At 51.8% G+C, this 21,607-nt stretch overlaps 1 protein-coding gene across 4 annotated transcripts in view; it reads right to left on the bottom strand.

Annotated features, from left to right (window-relative positions):
• MED12L (mediator complex subunit 12L) overlaps positions 1-19,184 on the bottom strand; it is a 327,308-nt gene extending 308,124 nt beyond the window's left edge. For 3 of the 4 annotated variants that reach the window (XM_058661436.1, XM_058661437.1, XM_058661438.1), the window contains exon 1: positions 18,979-19,184. In XM_058661436.1, coding sequence (XP_058517419.1) covers positions 18,979-19,077 — 99 coding nt within the window. In that variant the 5' untranslated portion in view covers positions 19,078-19,184. The remainder of the gene's footprint in view (positions 1-18,978) is intronic. The other variant, XM_058661439.1, reaches the window with a different exon arrangement.
• Between the last annotated feature and the right edge of the window lie 2,423 nt (positions 19,185-21,607).

Here is a 21,607-nt window from a genome sequence, read left to right as displayed (position 1 = left end):
CTCACAGTGGGCTCAGACACCCTGGCAGGCTGGGAGGAGGGGGGCTGGGACCACCTCACAGGCTCTCATCAGAACTGGAACAGCAGAACATGGTAGTTTAGATGATGGCAGAAGGTGAAGACAGAAGGTGGAATCTTAGGGGATTTTACAGGAAAGGAACTCAACGGGATTCAAGCCGACTTATAACAAGGAATGACAAACATAAGGTCATCGAAGACCCCCCCCCCTTGGTAACAACTGTCCAAATGGGGTACAGCAATATTTAGGGAGGGAGTGTAGAAGAGGGGGGACAAAAAAGCAGGCCACAAAATCTGGTAGAAATAAGCTTGCAGCATCAAAGAATACGCAGTGACTTGTAGGCAGTGGGGGACAGAAGTCTGGAGCGCAGAAAAGTTGGACTAGAGTGGTCAAATAAGCTGTTTGCAAACAGTGCTGACGCCTGGGACTGGCTGAGCTCACCTCGGAAGCAGCTGAAGAGAGAAGGGATGAGCCGAAGATGACATCTCAGCAGGGACAGACGGAAGAGACCAGGATGACCAGAGCGTGTCAGTTCACTGGGAAGCGCTTCACAACGGACTACACACACACACACACACACACACACACACACCAGCATCCAGGGCTCCCAGCAGCGTGGCCTGAGGGAGAGGGGCCCTCATGGCCAGCTGAGGGCAGAAGCCGGACTGGCACAGACAGAGGAGAAAGCAGAGCATGAGAAAGAAAGCGAGCGCACAGGCTGCTTCTGGATCCGTTTGGAGGAGAGAAATGTAAGTAAGACACATTCCCGGAAATAAGTGTCTGGGGTATGTTCTAATGGTACCAGGAAGAAGCTAGGGATGGAAACAGTTGACGTTAAGTGGAAAAGTAAGATGGCTGGGAACTAGAAATCCCCCGTAAAGTGAGGAGGGCCATCTCCTTGCTGAGGACCCAGAAGCAGTGTCCAGAACAGGCTATGCCAGGACAGGAGGAGGAGGAGGAGCTGCAGAGAGCCCTGGAGACTAGCCGTTATGAGTGGAGATGAGCCCCTCCCCACAGGAAACACACACACACATCAGGGCGGGTGCCATGATGCAACGGGCTAGGCCGCTACTTGGCATGCTATATCCCAAATCAGGGTGCTGGTTGCAGTCCTAACCACTGGGCTTCCAACCAAGCTCCCTGCCAGCCATGCAATAATACCAGAGCCTGGCATTTAAGCAGCACATTCATGTTCATACTCGATAGTGATCGGGGACTTAGGCAAGAGAGCTTCCGTTCCACAGGGTGAGACACTGAAACTGAGTTAACAGAAACAAAATGGATGGTTAGGTGGCCAGGTAGGAATCAGGCCTCAAAGACAGGGGTACTTCAAAGAGCTTGTCGAAAATGGAATTTTAAAAAGTGGATCTTAATGCAAAAGAATTTGAAATCCACGCACAGAGCTCTCCAAAAGGTATACAGAAAACGCACCTGAAAAAACTACCTATGGATTCCAAAGAATGTTGCACCAAAGCCAACTTATCTTTAGTTCCATGTTCCATAAATTTCTTCTGACACCCTTATAGGTTCCATTACATTCTCTAAGGCGGTGAGAACTTTGTGCAAGGCACAGCGTGTTTGACACACCCACACAATACCCTGGCCCCCTTCCTCTTGTGTGAAGTGGTGGTAACCCCTTTCCCCATGCCTCTCACAAGAATGAGTGGAAAACCACGTGACAAAATGAGCGTGGTAACCAGCACGTACTAGCATCATCCTCATCGTTATACGATCTTTGGGAAGACTGGCACATAGGGACTTGCACGGTGCACACAAACGATTGGGCAGCCATAACGGCTCAATGACTTGGATGGGAATGTCCACATGGACTATGTGGAGAACACACAAGGCACTCAGAAATGCTGATTTCCTGTGAAAGCCTCCCCCGTCCTAGCCAGAAGTGGTCTAGGGAGGCAGGGGGTTTCTCCTCTCCCAGTGTCAGAGTCTCTGATTTCAATTGTAGCTAAATGTACTTAGCATTTACTCTGCTCCGATCTAAATAATTGTATCCTATTAATTCATATTCAAATCTCATTCAAATGCTTGTCACTCTACAACATCAAACACCTGGATATGGCTCTCAGAAAAATTCCAGAAAAACTGCAGGAGAAAAATACTTGAACTTTTAGATTTGCATATGCATAAGGAAGCAGAAAGGACTTAAGGTATTTGGTTAATCTGGCCCCTGGTAATATTTAAGGTAACCCCAAATGGTCGTTTTTCCCTTGGGCACTTCATTGCAAAGGCACACCTACAGAATCCTTCTCTTCTCTTTTTTCTAAAACGAACAGGGGTGGGTGTGGAGGGTAGAGAGCAAGAGAATGATACTCAGAGACTGATTGACCCCCACTCACTGATTCATGCTCCAAATAGCCACAGTGGCCAAGCCTGGGCGAGATGTAAAGGCAGAAATTCAATGCAGGTCTCCTACGGGGTACAGAGACCCAAGCACCTGAGCCAGCACCCGCTTCAGGAGACGGAGTCAGGTATACAAACTAGGTACTTCAATACGGGATACATGTACCTCAGCTGGCATCTTAACCAGGAGGCCCAATATCTACATCCCCCCCTTTCTTTTTAGGATTCACTTATTTTGTATTGGAAAGTCAGATACACAGAGAGGAAGATCTTCCGCCTGTGAGTTCACTCCCCAAGTGGCCGCAACAGCTAGAGCCGAGCTGATCCAAAGCCAGGAGCCAGAAGCTTCTTCTAGGTACACATGTGGGTGCAGGGTCCCAAGGTGTTGGGCCATGCTTGACTGCTTTCTCAGGCCACAAGCAGGGAGCTGGATTGGAAGCGGGGCCACTGGGATATAAACCAGCATCCATATTGGGATCCCGGTGCGTGCAAGACGAGGACTTAAGCCGCTAGGCTACCACACCAGGCCCAATATCTACGCCCTTTACAATTGGTGCTGCAGACTCTAATTGAATGTAAAACCTCCCTTAAAAAAAGAAAAAAAAAGGTATTTCTCACTGAGTACCTAATAGACTAGTGTGCAGGGTAATGTGAGAGCAGAGCAAACCAACACAGGTTGTAATGTCTGTCCTCACGAGTGACCTGTCCAGTTAGCTGATCACACTGACCCCGCAAGTGGCACCTTTCCTTTCTGTAGCCCACCACAGCTATAGCCCTGACCTGCTCAGCACACAGCCACAGGCAGCCAAGCGAAGGAAAATGGGCTGCATAACGACACAAATGTGTTGAACAATAGGCATGAAATAGGGAAAGGAAAAGTCAGGTATGACCTCCCTGAATCTCTCCTCACGCTTGGGAAATGGGGAAGAGACTGGGAAATTTCTCCTTTTTGCACTATTGGTAGTAGCCACTTGTTGAAACCTATCATTGTGAGCCAAGGAAGTCAATGAGCCCCAGAACACCCAGCCTGGGCATGCAACCTCAGCTAGTGCCTCCTGGCTGCCACTTAGTGACCACCCAAACAGCCCACAAGGAAGCCAGCAACAGGTTATTGAAGAGCGAATGGCACCATGGGACGGGCCGGACGCACCAAGGCTAGGTCAGCCATTTCAGAAATGACACCTTCATATAAACCTTCATGTAAACTTCATGTAAACTGTTAAGGCCACTTAGAAGTCAGAGAGCAGGGAGCATCTGGATTCAGCAATCGAGTTTGAACACACACGCCCATCATCTCACTCAAGACTGAGCACAGAAATGCATCCCTCGGAGGCCCTCCATCGGCTGGGCTGAAGAGTGCCCCAAGAAGCCCATGCGTGTTCCACCCTTCACTCCTCTTCCATTTCCTTTGGGCAGGGTGTCACCAGGCGCCGACTGCACTTCAGTCCTATTTAAAGCCCTGATCAGTCGGGCTCTTTTTACTTCATGCTTTGGTTACTAAATCTGCCTTGAAAATAACCTCCGCGACTCCACACTCTCCCCCACTGGATGTATGAGGCATGAGCTAGTGGGATAAATCCGACAACGGAATCGCAACAAGCCCCCACTGCCACACCCCAATATGCCAGGACTCCAGCAGACATGCCACCAAGCCGGCCAGCAGTCACCGCCCTCCCCTTAAGGACCGCATCTTCCAAGGGGGGCAGCATGTCACCACTCACCCAGACCTCACATCATCCTGTGAAACCCCCTCGTCTTCCAGGACTGGCATTTCTGAACTCAGCCAACACATTTCAGCTCCCTAGAGAGTAGGATGCTTACAGACCAGGCTTAGAAGTCAGCTCCATTATCAGGCCACTCAGGCACCCTGGGCAAGTTCAGAACCTTCGTGTGCCTCAGTCGTCCCACAGTTAACAGGTGCTAACAGTGCCTGGCTCAGAGATCACAGGACGGTGGCATAAAACTAAAAACAAATGAAACCAAACGCTGAACAAACCACAGTGGTTATAAAGCGGCACTCTAGTCACTGAAATGAATGCATACCTTATCTTCAATTTTAACACAAAATTCACGAGTCATTTTATCCATGGGCCAGCCAGCCAGAATGCGGCCGGTCGGCGTGGCCCCACACCACCACTCACCCCCCACACGCAGCGCACTAACCCTGAGCGTTCAGCAACTTCCCCAAGGACTGGACACTGCCACCACACTCAAACAGCATTTCATTTTTCAAGGAAGAGGTTAAAAAAGGGCTCTTTTCCAGTGATTTTGAGAAGCACCAGGCTAGAGGGGACTGAGAACATGATTCTATGTCTTTGCTACTCCCACCCTTCCCCTCCGCCGCCTCCCCCTCACTCACACACACACAACACAGCACCTAGCACAGCAGGAGGCACAAGGACTAAGTAATGGAACATAAACTTTGTTTTGCATACCCTACATGGTCAGCAGAAACAGTGTCTCCAATTCATAAAGTTTCTTTCATTGGAGGGAGTTGACATTAAAGCTAAAACTGACCAGAAACTAAAAGCAACTCTGGGGCCTGGCATGGCAGCCTAGTGGCAAGGGTCCTTGGCTTGAACGCACCAGGATCCCATATGGGCACTGGCTCTAATCCCAGAAGCACTGATTCCCATCCAGCTCCCTGCTTGTGGCCTGGGAAAGCAATAGAGGGCAGCCCAGGACCTTGGGACCTACACCCGTGTGGGGGACCCAGAAAAAGCTTCTGGCTCCTGGCTTCAGATTGGCTCAGTTCCAGCTGTGGCAGCCACTTGGGGAGTGAATCAACAGACAGAAGATCTTCCTCTGTCTCTCCTCCTCTCTGTATATTTGCCTTTCCAATAAAAATAAATAAATCTAACAATAAAAATAACCCTGACTCCACAAGTGTTTTGCATACTGTCCATGAACATAGCACTGTGTGGTGCATTAATTGAAAAAGTCATTTTAAACCCAAGCTGAGTCAATACTAACCCTCCCTACGGAGCTCTGCCACGGTACTTCTGTAGCTTGGCCTTGTACGTATCTGACGGATCCAGCCTGCCTTTCAGTAACCTGGCACCTGAAAGAAAACATCGCAACCCGCTCCAGGCAGCTCACACTTTACATGGTCTTAATCTCAACAACCTCCCGAGAGTCATCTGTGAATGAAACGGCTGGAGGACAGCGGCAAACTCCACCAAACTTGGAGGACAGGCAAAGCTGAGCTGTGGCGCTCTCCATGTTCATTCACTGAAGGCTGAAGGATTCCTCCAAGGAGGTCCAGAAGAGATCTGCCACCTCCCTTTTCCTCAAAGCTAGCAGGGGACAAGATAGCAGCCAAAGCAAAACTGACACTCACCCTGGGCGCCAAGCCCCTGAGCCAGGCACAGCGCCACTGCCCGCAGCTTCTACCCCTCGTCCCTGCAGCAGCCAGCACAGCTTCTCCTTGCCTGCTCTGAAGGGCAGACATGCTCACATCCGTAAGTTCAGCATCCTCTTACTTCACAGAACTCGGCGTTTCCCCCAGAGCTCCGATCTGCCCAGAAGACCTTCCCCTCACACCTTTCCTAATCTCACAGGAGAACCAGCGCTGCGCACGTCCGCTCCCACCGCCACAAGGAACCTTTTCCCGCCTTTCCTGCACCGCCCACAGGCTGTCACCCTTCAGTCACAGTTCTCCAGGGTAAGATCCATGATTTCCACCTCCTGTCCCCGTACCCTTGCTCTGTGCCATCTCCTGACTTAGCAGGTTCCTAGTAACTATTTGCTGATTAGGACCAGTAACCAAACTTAGCCAGCAAATACTGAATTTCTACCCTATAACACACACTCTCCTGGCCTCTGATTTCCAGTGGGAGCAAAGAGAGATGCTTCTTAGGCCGGCGTTGTGATGTAGCCAGTAAAGCCATCCCATATGGGTAGCACTTGGTGTCCAGGTTGCTCCATCTCTGATACAGCTCCCTGTTAATGTGCCTGGGAAAGCAGCAGAGAATGGCCCAAGCACCTGAGCCCAGAAGAAGCTTCTGGCTTTGGCCTGATCTAACCCTAGCCACTGCAGGGGAGTGAACCTGCAGATGGAAGGTCTGTCTCCCTTCTCTCTCTCATCTTTCTGTGTCTTTCATATAAAAACACATCTTCTTTACAAAAAAAAAAAAAAAAAAAAAAAAGAACATTCAGAAATGCCCTCATTTTCTCTTCTCATGACTTCCCCAACTAAGGGAAAAGAATCACACAAATTCTCAAGTTCCTGTGGCATGCTCACCAGAGAACACTACCAACCTATATGCCCCACAGATGAAGTCAAGCCAACAAGATTTATTTTTATTGGAAAGGTGGGTATACAGAGGAGGAGAGACAGAGAGGAAGATCTTCCATCAGCTGACTCACTCTCCAAGCAGCCGCCATGGCCAGAGCTGCGCCTATCAAAAACCAGGAGTTCTTCCAGGTCTCCCATGTGGTTGCAGGGTCCCAAGGCTTTGGGCCATGCTTGACTGCTTTCCCAGGCCCCAGGCCACAAGCAAGGAGCTGGATGGGAAGCAGGGCCGCTGGGATTAGAACCAGCACCCAAATGTGATCCCAGCATGTGTTTGGCGAGGACTTTAGCTGAGCTACCGCACCAGGCCCCTCCAAGGTTTTTAAAACCTGACTACTTGCCTGCGAAAGCCATATTTCCTTCGTGTTCTTCAACCAGAGCAACATGTCTCAACAGGCTCCATGCTGGGCTAGCTATGAAAACCCAGAAACTGACGAGACGTGCAAATGTCTAAGTTTATAAAGGGGCCCCATGAGTAAAAGTTTGAGAAACAACTGGCCTAGGCTTAGAATGTCAGCATATTCTTGTACATCACTCTCACCTCACACATACACTTGCTCATTCTGCCATGCAAATCTTCTTTCTCCCAAGTCCTCCCTACCTCCTCTTTGTTCCCAGACTTAAACCTGGAGGCCGCAAAAACAGTCCCCGTGCCAAACACCCCATCAAACTTCCAGAACCTGGGCCCAGCGCCGTGGCCTAGTGGCTAAAGTCCTCACCTTGAACGCGCCGGGATCCCATATGAGCGCCGGTTCTTATCCCGGCAGCTCCACTTCCCATCCAGCTGCCTGCTTGTGGCCTGGGAAAGCAGTCGAGGACAGCCCAAAGCTTTGGGACCCTGCACCCGCATAGGAGACCCAGAAGAGGTTCCTGTTTCCTGGCTTCGGATCGGCACAGCACCGGCCGTTGCGGTCACTTGGGGGGGTGAATCATCGGACGGAAGATCTTCCTCTCTCTCTTCCTCTCTGTATATCTGCCTTTCCAATAAAAATAAATAAATCTTAAAAAAAAAAAAAAAAAAAACTTCCAGAACCTGTGAGTGGAACCTTACCCGGAGAAAGGACCCCTTGACTCTGTAATTAAGTTGAGGAGGAGGGCTACCTCAATTATTCAGGTGGGTCCAAAATTCACTAACAAGTGTGCTTAGAGAAAGTGCTGCGTGCCAAGCAAGGCCACAGTGAGGGTGGAGGCGAGAGCAGAGCCCTGTGGCCCGGCAGTCAGAGAACACTTGGAACTGGAAGAGCTCAAAGAGGCGAGGGCCCCTCTCCCCCAGAGCCTGCAGAGAGGGCGATCCTGCCAACACCTGGATGGCAAACCACCCGTCTCCAAGCAGTGCCAGAGTAGCCACCCGCTGTTACGAGCCACCTAGTTCATGCTCATTGCTCAAGGCAGACATGAGAAATACCACCACCCTCAGCCCCAAATGTCAGTGGCTACTCAGTCACTCAACAGGACCCATTCAATATGAGCCACTGTCACCTCAAGCTTCCACTGCTCGACTCTCAATGAATAGCACCTCATCGCCTTCATCATCATTTCCCAACATCTTAACGCAGCACACCAAGACCCCGTGACCTGACTTGGCCTTCCTTTTCCACCCCAACCCAGGGTGCACCCCAGACTTCTGTCCTGTGATTGTGGCAGAATTCATTTTAGCCATCAGGCCCATCCTCTCCTACAGATTCAGAACTCTAAGAGTGGACACTAAGCACAAAGGTTCAGATGGCCGCAGCCCTGCCCATCAGGGTGCCTGCCTTGCAGCTCCAGCTCCGCTTCTAATCCAGCTCCCTGCCAATGCACAGCACAGGAGGCAGCAGCAATGGTTCAAGTATTTGAGTTCTTGCCACCCATGTGGGAGACCTGGATGGGGGGAGGGGTGTGTGTGTGTGTGTGTGTCTTTCTATCCCCCACCCCAACATTCACATGAATGTATTTGTCTCATCTCTTCTGTCAGATCCTGTGAAAACAATAGCCTGCTCCTTGCTTCCACAGCACTTTGACCCCCTCCTCTGGGAGAACACCTGACAAGCCCACCATTCCCTCCAGCCCACAGTTTCTGCACTTGGAACTACCGACATCAGGGGCCAGGAAAGTGTTTTCGTGGCTCCCCATGGCACAGGAGAAGCAGCAAGTCCCCACTCTGCCCCACTGGACACCAACAAGGAACTGCACACACACTCACTTGTAGCGACCTCCAAAATGTCTCTAGACGTTCCCAGCATCCCAATGGAAGGAAAGCACACCCCGGGTGAAAACCAGTGTTCCATCTTGAAGGCTCCGGCGTCCCAGGGACCTATCTAACGCTCACAGCACTTGTGAATTCTCAGCCATTCATAACAAAGTTGTTCCACATGAGGCCAGACACCTAGAAGGTGTCCTAAGTTCAGATCTTAGGGAAGCCACAGATGGCAAAGCCTCTTGCAAAGGGGCTTTGGATAACGGGTTGGCTTGGTCAGGCATGCATAGGTTTAGCAACATTTCTGCCAAAACATGGAAATAGAACCGCAAAGCTAGAACTCTTCTTCCTGGCTACAGTGTAGCCAAGAGAATCTATGGGTAGAGAATGGCAAACACTACCCTCCAGAACTAAGCAACAAGTACACTGTTGCCTGCTTACAACTCTCAACAGGGCTGGTGCAATGGCTCAACTGGCTAAACCTCCACTTCCAAGCACAGGCATTCCATACCAGCACCGGATTGTGTCCTGAGTGCTCCACTTCCCATCCAGCTCCCTGCCTGTGGCCTGGGAAAGCAGCGGAGAACGGCCCAAAGCCTTGGGACCCTGCACCTGCATGAGAGACCCATAAGAAACTCCTGGCTCCTGGCTTTGGACCAGTGCATTGTGGCCATTTGGTGAGTGAATTAGTGGATGGAAAATCTTTCTGCCTCTCCTCTCTATAAACCCACCTTTCCAATAAAATATTTTTTCTTAAAAAAAAAGTGACCAACAAATTAGGAAATATCTTGGTTGAGATCAATCAAGAAGATAAAAGTCTATAGGTGTGGTCCCCAGCACACACAGCCTACAAGTACCAATGACAGCCAACCCCAGGGACAAGCTCCCCATCAACACAAGGACATGAGTCAATCAGCTTCCACAGAATTCCTCCCTCTGCCCAGGAAAACCAAGCATTGGCAAGCTTTGATAGAATCAACTCAAGCATTACACAGTACAAGGCTCTCAGCGGCACAGGGTGCCCTAAATGCAGGACGCTTCTCATTGCCATGGCAACATGGAGCTGTTTACAAAGGGGAGGCCAAGTAAAGTTTCAAGAACAAATCAGGGCACGCAAGTGTTCGCCCTAGTGCTGCTCTGACAAATCACTTTCACCTGTCCAGCACCCAATTTCCTTTTGAGGTGAGTGGACCAACCTGTCTCCATTCCCTCCTAGGTCTCAGTGAGCCTGGCTCTCTGGTGAAGACCCCAGGAATCTCCTTCCCCAAACAAAACACAACGAGTTTCTCCCTGCCTTCCCACTAAAGCCTTTCTGCTGGAAATGGAAACAAACAGAAGGGCCCATTGTTCCAGTTCTCCCTTAGTTTCTGACCAGCAATCCGAGTCAGCAGGTACTGTCTAACGGACAAGACACAAGTGCTCTGGTCTCCACATACATCAAGACCAAAGGGGGAGAAGGGCGGGAGGAGTGCTGTGGCAGAGCAAGCTAAGCCTCCACCTGCCGCAGCACTGCAAAGGGGCTCCACTTTTGGTCCAGCTCCCTGCCGATGCACCTGGAGAAGCAGCAGAGGTGGCTCAAGTGTTTGGGGCCCTTCACCCACATGGGAGACCCAGAAGAAGCTCCTGGCTCCTGGCATGCACTTAGCCCAGCAGCGGCCATGCTGGCCATTTATGTAGCAAACCAGCACGTAAAAGACCAGTCTCTCCCTCTACTCATGCCTGTTAGGTAAATAAATAAAATACATCTTTAAATAACAGAGTAATAAATATTGTCTGAAAATCACAGGGCTCGTGTTGTGAGTTTTTGAAGGTGCAAAAACATAAATGGTATCACGACATACTAGATTGCGTCTGGCCACCACAAAGTGACGTCTGGTCCTGCAGTGGCTTGAATCATGGGCTTTCTATTGTTTGCCTAACAACAGGCCCACAAAGAGGTGATCCCAAAGTTCAGCGGTTTAATGATTTTATTTTTCAAGCCACTCAAATCAACTCATTTTATGTTGGCTCTTCCTGCCTAAACTTATTGCTTCATAGTCACAAGATGGGTGCCCCCACCCCCACCTTCACAACCTCTTATTACCTTCCCAAAGACAGGACACTAAGCAGCCCACAGGTGCCCGAAGACAGCTTCTTCCTCAGGCTCTTTGTTTTCATCAGAGAGGGAAAAATTCTCCGAAACCCAGCAGCAGATTGCTATCAGACCTCTCTGGCCAGAACCGAGTTGAACATTTAAGTCAAGAAGGCAGCTCACTGGAAAGCTGAATCAGAAATGTGACAACGTGACCAAAGAACGTATCTACCATTAAAATCTACACTTGGGGCTCTGCACACGGTGGCCTAGTGGCTAAAGTCCTTGCCTTGCATGTACCAGGATCCTATATAGGTGCTGGTTCATACCCTGGCAGCCCCGTTTCCCATCCAGCTGCCTGCTTGTGGCCTGGGAAAGCAGTTGAGGATGGCCCAAAGCCTTGGGACCCTGCAGCCATGTGGGAGACCCAGAGGAAATTCCTGGCTCCTAGCTTCGGATCAGCATAGCTCTGGCCATTGCAGTCACTTGGGGAGTGAATCATCGGACGGAAGATCTTCCTCTCTGTCTCATCCTCTTTGTGTATCTGACTTTCCAATAAAAATAAATAAATCTTAAGAACTATAGTTGGTATGCTGGGAAGTATGAACAATCAAGCTTTAATGACAATGCCGACATCTTTTTTTTTTTTTTTTTTTTTTTTTTACATTTACTAATTTCCTTGGTGAGAATGCTCCCACTATATTGAACTTCAAGCCAAACATCCAGGTCACAAAATTCATGAGATTTTAAGTCAGCTGACCCAAACCACCTTACATGCATGACTCATTGCACCTCACACATGATGAAAACTGAAGCTCACGGTGCTCCGTATGTTTAAAACACCCCGTATGACCAAGTACTACACTCCTGGCTTTTGGGTGATGAAAATGACTAACTTGTCCCAAATCACACACCACAAGGGGCAGAACTGGAACACCCACAGAGCAGTACTAACCCCAACCCTACCTTACATCAAAGCACCTAGGCCAGTTCCCTCTGCTGTACTTAAAGGGCCTTTCGTTGATTTTCAACTAATAAAGATCCATTTGTATAAACTCAGTTGAAGTTACCTAATAATTACTTTTTGGGTTTTTCCCTCCAGTGTCGTTACAGCTTCGAATGTACATCAGTACGAAGAAAAAAAAGTCTCTAAACCCATCCCCAGAGATATTTGCATGTGGGTGATAATCTTCCCAGATTACCTAGACAAGTCTTTAAAGTAAAAATCATGCTACTTTATAACTTCATGACTTTAAAAAAAATGATTTACTTATTGAAAGGCAGAGTTATAGAAATAGAGAGATCTTTCCTCCCCTGGTTCACTCCCCAAATAGCAACAATGTTAAGGGCAAGCCAAAGCTGCCCACGTGGTTGCAGGGGCCCAGGCACTTGAGTCGTCTTCTGCTGCTTTTCCAGGTACATTAGCAGGGAGCTGGGACAGGACATGAACAAGTGCCCATATGGGATTCTGTCAATGCATGCAGAAGTTTAACCCAACTGTGCCACAGTTCCATCCTCAACTTTTATTAATATACAAGCTTTCTGATGCAGGGTATCCGGAAGTCCCTTGTCACCATCACCCAGCCCCAGAAATCACGTAAAGACGATTAAAAAGTCCAAGCGCGTCCACATTCCCTTCTCAGGGAACAGCGTGAAGGAGGCAGGCACCTCCAGCTGCATTTCCCTTGGGTCACTGCCTTCCTGGCGCACCCTGGCATCAGCTCTTCTCCAGGCTGGGCGCAGAGCCCACGCCTGTGGACACCTCTCTTTGTGCTCCTCCTTCCTGGGGACCCCTCCATCTCCCAGAACCCCTGCTTTACCTATCCAGAAAGCCTCAGGACTAGAATGCAGAACACAATGGAAGAAGAGCTTCATTATTTAGCACCAAAAGGTACTAATGATTCCTGTGGTGTGTTTGTCGAAAAGATTCAAATACAAGAAGCAAGGAACAGCAGGTAGGGATGATGCAAAGCCCAGCTTGCAACAGTCTCTGCAGATAAGGACACAAACCAAAGCGACGGCGTTAAGCTCAGGGAGCTCCGGAATTCACTTGATAAGCATGCTCACAATTGCAAATTCTTGAGCTTCTTTCCCAGAAACTTTACTCAGTACATCTGAGAAAAATGGTGCGGGTAGGGTACTGCAGCTTGCTCACAGGCATCTTTGAGGATTCTGCTGTAGATGCCAGCGGACTTTGAAAAAATGGCAACCAGTTGCATTCTTCTTCCCCAGTGACAGAGCTGGTTTAGCCAGACCTCTGTAGCTGGACGCAGAGCCTCGGAGGGACTTCTCCACGCACCGAGCCCGTCCTAAGCGTCACTTGACTTGCAAGTTGCACATAGAGGTGTCCCGTGCCTCCCTGACCACCAAGCTGCAGGGAGGTTTACACCAGAGTCCCAGCAACAGCCCAGCAGCCCAGGTTTCTGGAATCAAATGCCTTCCTAGCCTTCTCCGTCTGTCCTCCAGGCCATTGGTCAGTCTGTCCTCTCCTGCCAGGCAACTTATCAATAGCCTCCCTTTAGAAAGAAACAAGTTTTCACCTCTCCCACTCTATCTCCCCAGCTGTCTCAAAGACAAGCATGTAGGTGTTTTCAGAGTTTTAGGCGCTAACAAGAAAACTAACAAGTGTGACCAAAATAAAAGCATCAGGACAGTTAAATCTTATAAATGCAAGTGCTTGCTAGGAGTCATTTTATCCATTTTTTCCTCAACTAGTTTGTGAGCACCTGTTCTCAAAGCCAGGCACTCAGCACTTCCCGGCTGGGAGGACCACGGACAAGCCCCTGCTCTCATGCAGCTTACACTCCAGGGTAGAACGCAGAGCACAGTCCTCCTTGGCTTGCACTGCACACAGGCAGCTGCTCTACAGCACACAGCACAAGGGCGATGAACTGACAGGCAAGCCAGATAGACTGCTTAAGAGCCAGAGAGATAATGGGGAACGTGCCTGCAGCACGGAGCCTGGGTCAGGGACCCTGACACCCAGGAGCTGAGCCTGCCAGAACAGAAGAGGGGCAGTCAGCGGCCCCACGGCACAGCAGGAAGCAGACAGGGTGAGATGGACTAAGGCGACTGGAGACCTAAGTCTCCAAGCACAAGGAGTTGTGGATGTTGTTCCAAGTACAAAGGCAGGCCCTGAGAGCCTTTCACAAAAGATCAGCTAGTAACTGCTGACCTGTAGCGAGGGCCACCTGTATGCCAAGCACAGTTCATCATACTTCGCATACATTAGCTTGTTTTAAGCTTCCTTGCAGCCCTGTGCAGTAAGGAACACAGATGAACCCCATCCAGCTGAAGAGGTGTCTGAGGGAGATGGGCATCCAAGCCAAGGAGCTAGAACTCAGAGCCAGGCTGTCTGGCCACACACAGAGGTTGTGGACGTGCACAGGGGTCAGGTTGGCCAGGCCTTACAAGCTGTGGAAAAGGATCTGGGTTCTCTTCCAGACTGTATCTGTCAGATGTGAGGTATAACAAGACACCACTTCTGGGAGGAGCACACAAACCCTGGCCAAGCTGGCTCTCAAACAAACTGCAGCTCTAGCCACATACCGATGTTATTCCAGCCATGCCACTCCAGCAAGATTCCCTAGCTGCCGCAGAGCTGGGTATCTTCTGGGATGGATCAGGATTCTCCACATGGGAGCAGCATCTGACCAACCAGGCTCTTACACGAAATGTCCCATCTGAGCCCTACTGAACTGCAGGGGCCCAGCCATCACTTCAACACCAGTCCTCTTGGTGATCGAAACACACATGCCAGTCATCCAGGTGACTTTAGAAGTTGGCAAACACACACTCTGGGCTCCCCACACAGATACCACCACAGCCAGCACCCCGTCCTTAGGCAAGCCCCACAGGACACACAGGGCCATCCTCCTGTGGGATCATGCTGGTGACATTCTATAACCCCCACTGGCTGGAAACCTCATTTTACCCAACCCATTCTTCCAACCGATTTGATGTTATGAACATATTTAGCATTCAATAGTTTGGGCCTCTTTTCCCCAGGATAACATTCTTACATTCTTCTTCCTTCCTCCCTCTAGGGTTGAATTCACTCTCAGCCCTGCAGCCTCCAAAATAGATGCAAAGGATACTTTCAGCCTTGACCTAGACTCCCCCCCAACACCCCTCAGTCACAAGATTCCCCCCCTTTTTTAATAAGATTTACTGATTTTTATTGGAAAGGCAGACATACAGAGGAGGAGAGACAGAGAGGAAGACCTTCCGTCCGATGGTTCACTCCAAGCAGCCACAATGGCTGGAGCTGAGCCAATCCGAAGCCAGGAGCTCATCCGAGTCTCCCACGTGGGTGCAGGGTCCCAAGGCCTTGGATCATGCTCAACTGCTTTCCCAGGCCACAAGCAGGGAGCTGGATGGGAAGTAGGGTCGTCGGGATTAGAACCGGAACCCACATGGGACCCCAGTGTGTGTAAGGTGAGGACTTTAACCACTATGCTATCGCGCCGGGCGCAAGATTTCCCTTTCTTAATTCATTCATCCGTTTTCCTTCATCCATTCGACTTGGAATGGATCAATTCAGCCTTCACTCAGCATTCCAGGTGCGAGGTGCTAGGTACCCCAGCAATGCTTCCAACAGACTTTGACCCTGCCTCACACAACCATCCCAAGCCTGAAAGGCAGGAGGTAAGGCAAGGTACACACACACACACACAACTGAGACCTAAATGAGAAAGACAGGCAGGCTCAGTAGTAAAGCACAGCAGTGAACATTTGCCTGCCAAATCTATGCTAAATCCTTAGTGCTCTACACGCATTGCCATATATTCTTCCAATGGTGCTACAGACTTACTATCATCATCCCTGCTTTACAAGATACAGAGGTATAGGGGAAATCAGCAGTAGATCAAATAAGAGAGTCGACAGGCCTACTGACTCCAGAGCCTAGATTCCCAACTACAGGCTTCCCAGAAGAGTGCGGTGGAGTGCGGAGGGTAGTGGGTGAGTAGGCCAGTGGTTGACCAGACACTCAGCATAGGCAAGAAGCCCTGGACAGAGAAGTCAGCCGGAAGCCAAGCGTATTAGTGAAACTAGGAAGCCCTGGCTGGGCTGGACATACATTCGGGAACTGTGCTACAGAACAGGCACTGAGGGAGGGATGGAGCACAAGGGGGGGAGATCAACGGTGGCTCCCTGACTTAAAGACCTGGGGACGGTCTGTTTGCAGAGGGCAAAGCATCGCCTCGCAATAGATAATAAGTCCCAGGGGATGCTGCTGCACAGCAGGCTCTCAAGGACCTGTCAGTCACCAACAGATCCAGGGTAAGGCTTCCCAGGCCACTCTCACCATTGGTGACCAGCAATGAACACTGCATCTACAACAAGAACAGAGGGGTTTCCTTGAGGACCATTGGCTCACAGGTTTAGTTTTTTCCTGAAAAGCACGATTAAACTCATTTACAAATAAAAAGTCACGGCACTTACCCAGTCCCCCACACAACTGCAGAGGTTAACCTCAAACCAGAATCCAAAACCAGGTCTGCCCAACTTGGAAACCTACACTGCCTCCAGGAAATCAGCCATTTCCCACGGGGTGAGACACATCTCTGATGAAATGCACAGGTGGCTCTCTTAACCTCAGAACCTCTGAGTGCTAGTCTCCCTTTAATGTGTGTAATAACCACTTACAAGTGTGCTTGTGTGCACGTCACATCAAATATTGTGACATAACTTATCTTTGTATTACTGCTTAGCAAACACAGAAAGTTTTTCATTTGTTTGTTGTTTTGAAATAAAAGAAAAAAATACATAAATAAAAGTTTTTTTAAAATGATTTATTTATTATTATTGGAAAGCCTGATATACAGAGAGGAGGAGAGACAAAGAAGATCTTCCTTCCGATGATTCACTCCCCAAGTGAGCCACAACGGGCCGGTGCACGCCAATCCAATACCGGGAACCTGGAACCTCTTCCGGGTCTCCCACATGGGTGCAGGGTCCCAATGCATTGGGCCGTCCTCAACTGCTTTCCCAGGCCACAAGCAGGGAGCTGGATGGGAAGTGGAGCTGCCAGGATTAGAACCGGCGCCCATATGGGATCCGGGGCGTTCAAGGTGAGGACTTTAGCCGCTAGGCCACGCCGCTGAGCATAAATAAAAGTTTTATTGGAGGTGCTGATGAGGGGAGTGGGTCCTATGCTGTACAGATGAGAGACATCTTGGTGAAGAGGGGAGGTGGATCTGCCCCCAGCTGGGGGCTCCTGGACCCAGCCCAGAAAAGGGCTAAACAGCGAGAATTGAGCGTCAACAGAGTACAGAGGGAGGTGGGCGATACAGCCTGTGGACCAACACACACTGAGTGAGCACGGCCCCTCTGCTGAAGAAAGGTGGAAGCTAATTTAAAGGTCATTTTTAAGAAGGGGGGACAGGGTGGGAATCTAAGGGGAGCGGGGACACATATAACTGAAGCTTTGGGAATCACCAACCACGCAAGAACAGCTAAGCACCTGTTCCACACTGCACCCAAATGTGGCTGCAGCCACACACAACACTCCCTCAGCCTGAAAGAAAACTGTTGCCTGTGGGAAAGGCAGTATCGGAGGAACAGCATGCAGTATACATTATCCACAGTGCAAGGCTTGACATCAATACCGGTCCCACTCTGCTTATTCACACTCCCTGATTAATTCAGTTAAGCCTTCCTGAGCCTCAGGTTGGCTTTGTTGAAAGTTATTTAAAAAAAAAAGTAGCCTCCAAGGGTTAAGTTGGGAACTTTGTTTGCATAAGTAGGGTGGGGTCTACGGTGGGGAAAGAATCTGCAAAATCTCACCGAACTCTTCCCAAGAATCCTCTCCTGGGAGCCACGTGGAAACCATCTCAGCTTTCATGCGAATTTCTCCTCCGGGGACTATTCTAACCTGCTAAACCTGAGGCTCGGCTGCAGTAGCAGCCAAACAGCTAAGCCAGGATCAGCGTTGTTCCTCTATCAAAGACATAGATACATTTATCAAAACGGAAGTCCTAAGGACCCTGGTACAAAGCCGTTTCTGTAAGATGGAAACTTTTAATAGAGGGTTTTTTTTAATTCACAGAATAAGTTAGGAAATGTGGTCAGTTAGGCAAAGAACATAGGATGGTTGGGTGGCAGCTGGCAAACTGCAAACACACAACTGGGAGGCAGGTGATTTAAAAAAAAAAAAAAAGGCAAGTCCCTGGGCAAATTGTGAAGCCAAGGGAGATCATTAGTATAACTGGAGAGTTGTTACATAATTACTTGTTAAGTCCTAGCAAACAGGCTCACAGCTACAAAATGCCACTGTTACCCTAGCCTCTGAAGCTACTATACCTGGTGCAAGAGTCAAGGTTTCTCCAATTAATTTCATTCAAAGAAATAAGCAATCCTAGAACCTATTCCCTTCCAAGGTATCTCGCCAGCTTTCCCATACACAAAACAGCCTCCAGCAAATTAAGCCTATTGCCTCAAGGGACGAAAAACAGGCTTTCTCCTTCACACTGATTTTCGAAGAGAAGGTAGTGCCCGATACATTCAGGGAGCTAAATACTTATCACCTGAATTTGAAAAACGACTTAGATTCCCACACTGGAAAACTGGGAGAGAGAAAGATGCTCCCAACGCCGTCCCCGGGCTCAGCTGCCGCAAGACGCCAATCCTCGGTGTCGGACGTACCGCATTCCAACATTTTTCAAAAAGTTTACGAGGATTTACCGAAGCGACGGAGGAAAAATAACAATAATAAGGCACGCAGAACGTAGGGCAGCAAACAGGGTTTTCGGCAAAAAAAAAAAAAAAAAAAGCCGCCGGCGAAGCGCCCGGCAGCGCCGAGCAAGGCCCAATCACCGGGAAGCGACCCGACACCAGGAGAGCGAGCGCCGCCGTGGAGCGCCGGGTCTGACAACTGCTCGGTCGGCGTCGCCAGGGGTCCCCAACTACCCGCCCCCCCCCTCAGCCCGGCTCCCGCCTCCGATCCCGCTCCCCGACCCTTCCCCCGCAGCACCGGTGATGCCCGCTGGGCCAACTTGGCCCGGGGTCAGCGCTGCGGAGCGCGGCTCCCGTGGCCGCGGAGGCCGCCGGCGTCCTTACCTCCTTTTGCTTGGGGTCCTGTGGGTAGACGTCGGGCGGCCCGAGCCGGGGGCGTTTCAGCGGTCTCTGCTCATAGCTGAGAAGCCCGAAGGCGGCCATGATCTCTCATGTTAACCGGCGAAATGAATGAGAGTTGGAGCAGCCGCCTCTGAGCACCAGGGAGCAGCACTTTGCAGACAGACTCCTTCTCTCCCCCACCGCTCGCTCGCTCGCTCTCTCGCTGTGGCGCTGCAGGCAGGAATAAAGCAGGCTGGATGCTGCCGTGCCCGGCACGCAGACGCGAGCCGATGGGGGCAGCCTTCCGCGAGCACCGGCTGCGCTCGGGCCCCGGGACGCACCGCTCCGGAGCCGGCGGCGGAGAGACTGGAGGTCTGCCAGGGTCCTCCGCGGCGTCCGCCTCCCGCCCGCCCCCCTCCACCCTTATCCCCAGGGGGAGGAGCAGCTGATGGGAACGTGTGACTTTTTTCACCAATGGACCTAAACCCACCTCAGCTGGGCTCCAAATGGGCGTGGGGGGAGGGGCGACGACGGTGGGGGGAGGGATAAAAAAAACTTTTCCTGGCGCGCCTAGGAGGTTTGCTCCGAGTGTTTACCCCCGTCCCCAAGCGAGGGTAGCCCAGATCCCAGGGGAAGAGGCTGCAAAGCGACCCGTCCCCGCCCCCCTCTTTCTCAGCGGGGTAGACTTCCCCGGCCACCGCGCGCCCTGCAGACCTCGCCACCTGGGCGCGGACCTGGGTGGTGCGGAGGGCAGGAGGCCAGAAGCGGGGTCGGTGTGCCGGGGAGACTCGGATGGTCGGGAGCGGTCTGTGCCTCCTAGACGCCGGCCACGATCGGCTAGCGCATCCGCGGCTGGGGTCCCCTCGGCGGCTCCGGGAGGCGCCGAGGCGCGCGGCTGGCGGTCGCGGCGGCCGCAGCAGCTGGAGGGGGCCGCGCTCACCGTGGCGCGGGGCCGACTTAACCCTTTGCAGCCCCTCCCGTGGCTGGGATGGGGAGCTCCGGGGGAAAGGCGGGGGGACGGCTGCGAGCGCCGACGGGGGCGGCCAGCCGCAGGCGCGCCGGGCTGCTCCAGCCCTCCGCCCTCCTGGGCCTCAGCCCCTCCTCCTCTCCCCACCCCCACCCCTAACAGTTTACCTGTTGGTCCCCCCCCCCCGCCCCCAGCTAGCGGGCAGGGGCCGGCGGCGGCGGCGGCGGGGGCACTCGTGTGGCCGCAGCCTCCATCCTTCGGCTAGGGAAGAGGGAACTGGACCGGATCTCTATTGGTGATCAGCCTGGCCCGGACGGGCCCCGGGGACGCCGCGAAGTTTGCGGCTTCTGGGGGCGGCGGGCGACGCCGGCTCGCCGCCGCCGGCGTTGTCACCCCTACGGCCCAGGAGCGCGAGCTTCCGAGTTGGCGGACAGCGGCGCGGCGGCCACTGAGCATGCCCAGCTCGGTGGCCGGACCGCGGAGGAGTTGGCTGCGAGCAAGCTCCGATCCGCCTCTCCGGGTTTTCGCAGCCGCAGAGCGCGCAGCCCGCGGGCCCCGGCGCCGGAGCTGGCCCTGGGGTGACCCTGCGTCGGAGCGAGGGCGCCCTGAGGAGCTCCCTGTCGGCCCGGGGTTGCGCCCTTCGCCCTGACCTCCCCTGAGGTCGCTGTGCCGGTGGCTTGAGCCGGAAACCTCACCTGCGCAGGACGCAAAGATGGGAGAAGGGTGGTCCTCTAGCGTCTCCTAAGCTAACCCGCCCGCACATCCCACACGCTTCGGGGCGTGGGCACCGAGATGCCGGGCCACCTGCCCGGAGACCGGGGCCGCGGAGGCGTGCCCAGTCTGCCCCCCACCCCCACCCCAGGGACGCAGCGGGAGGCGCGCCTGGCAGGATACGCCTGCACTTGGCCAAGAATGATGGCTGCCATTGACGGAACCTTCGCTTTCTGCCAGGATCTTGACTCGGAATCTCGGAAGCTGAGAACAACCATTGAAGCCTTTACTGAACCCTTCTTACAGATGGAAAAAATGAGTCCATTTAGGGGAAATCCGGGCACTTGCTGAAAGCCACTAAGCTAGTTGGGATTTGAACCTACAACTGCTTTATCCCAAGTTTCCTATCTGTATTCCATACACGGAGTTGCAAGGACTGGATGCCCACCCTTGCCTGATTGGGTCACAGTCCTGTCAGGATCTAATCAGAAGCCTGTGGACAGCCCCTGACGCACAGTGGGTGGGAGCCCAGGGCATGCTAGTTGAATCCGAGTGTCTGCTTCCCTCTACTGACTTTGAACAAAGAGCAGAAAGGAGGAGACAGACAAAGCAGGTCCTCACTGTCAACCTTGACCTGTGAGCATCTCCAAACCCAACGGGAGAACCTGTCTTCTGGGTTCCTTATGCAGTCTGTGCAAGCCTGGTGGGAGTGGTGGGCGAGGGGAGGTGGGGGATGGGAGGCCACGCCTGCACATCCTCCCCACCCCTGCTGCAGCGCACTTTTTTCCCTTATGACCCTAAGTGTAACTCCCTGGCTGGACTTGGCACTTGTCTTAGGGCTACTGTCAAGTCCAGCTCTCTAATATGACAGGACAGACTTAGTTTTATCTAACTTTCATCATGAAAAATTGTCAAACACACCAAAATCTGAAGAAATGGTATAATGAGCCCCTG

The sequence above is a fragment of the Ochotona princeps genome, chromosome 3 (genome assembly GCF_030435755.1).
Source record: "Ochotona princeps isolate mOchPri1 chromosome 3, mOchPri1.hap1, whole genome shotgun sequence".
NCBI classification, from domain to species: domain Eukaryota; kingdom Metazoa; phylum Chordata; class Mammalia; order Lagomorpha; family Ochotonidae; genus Ochotona; species Ochotona princeps.
This window is presented reverse-complemented; position numbering and strand designations above follow the sequence as displayed.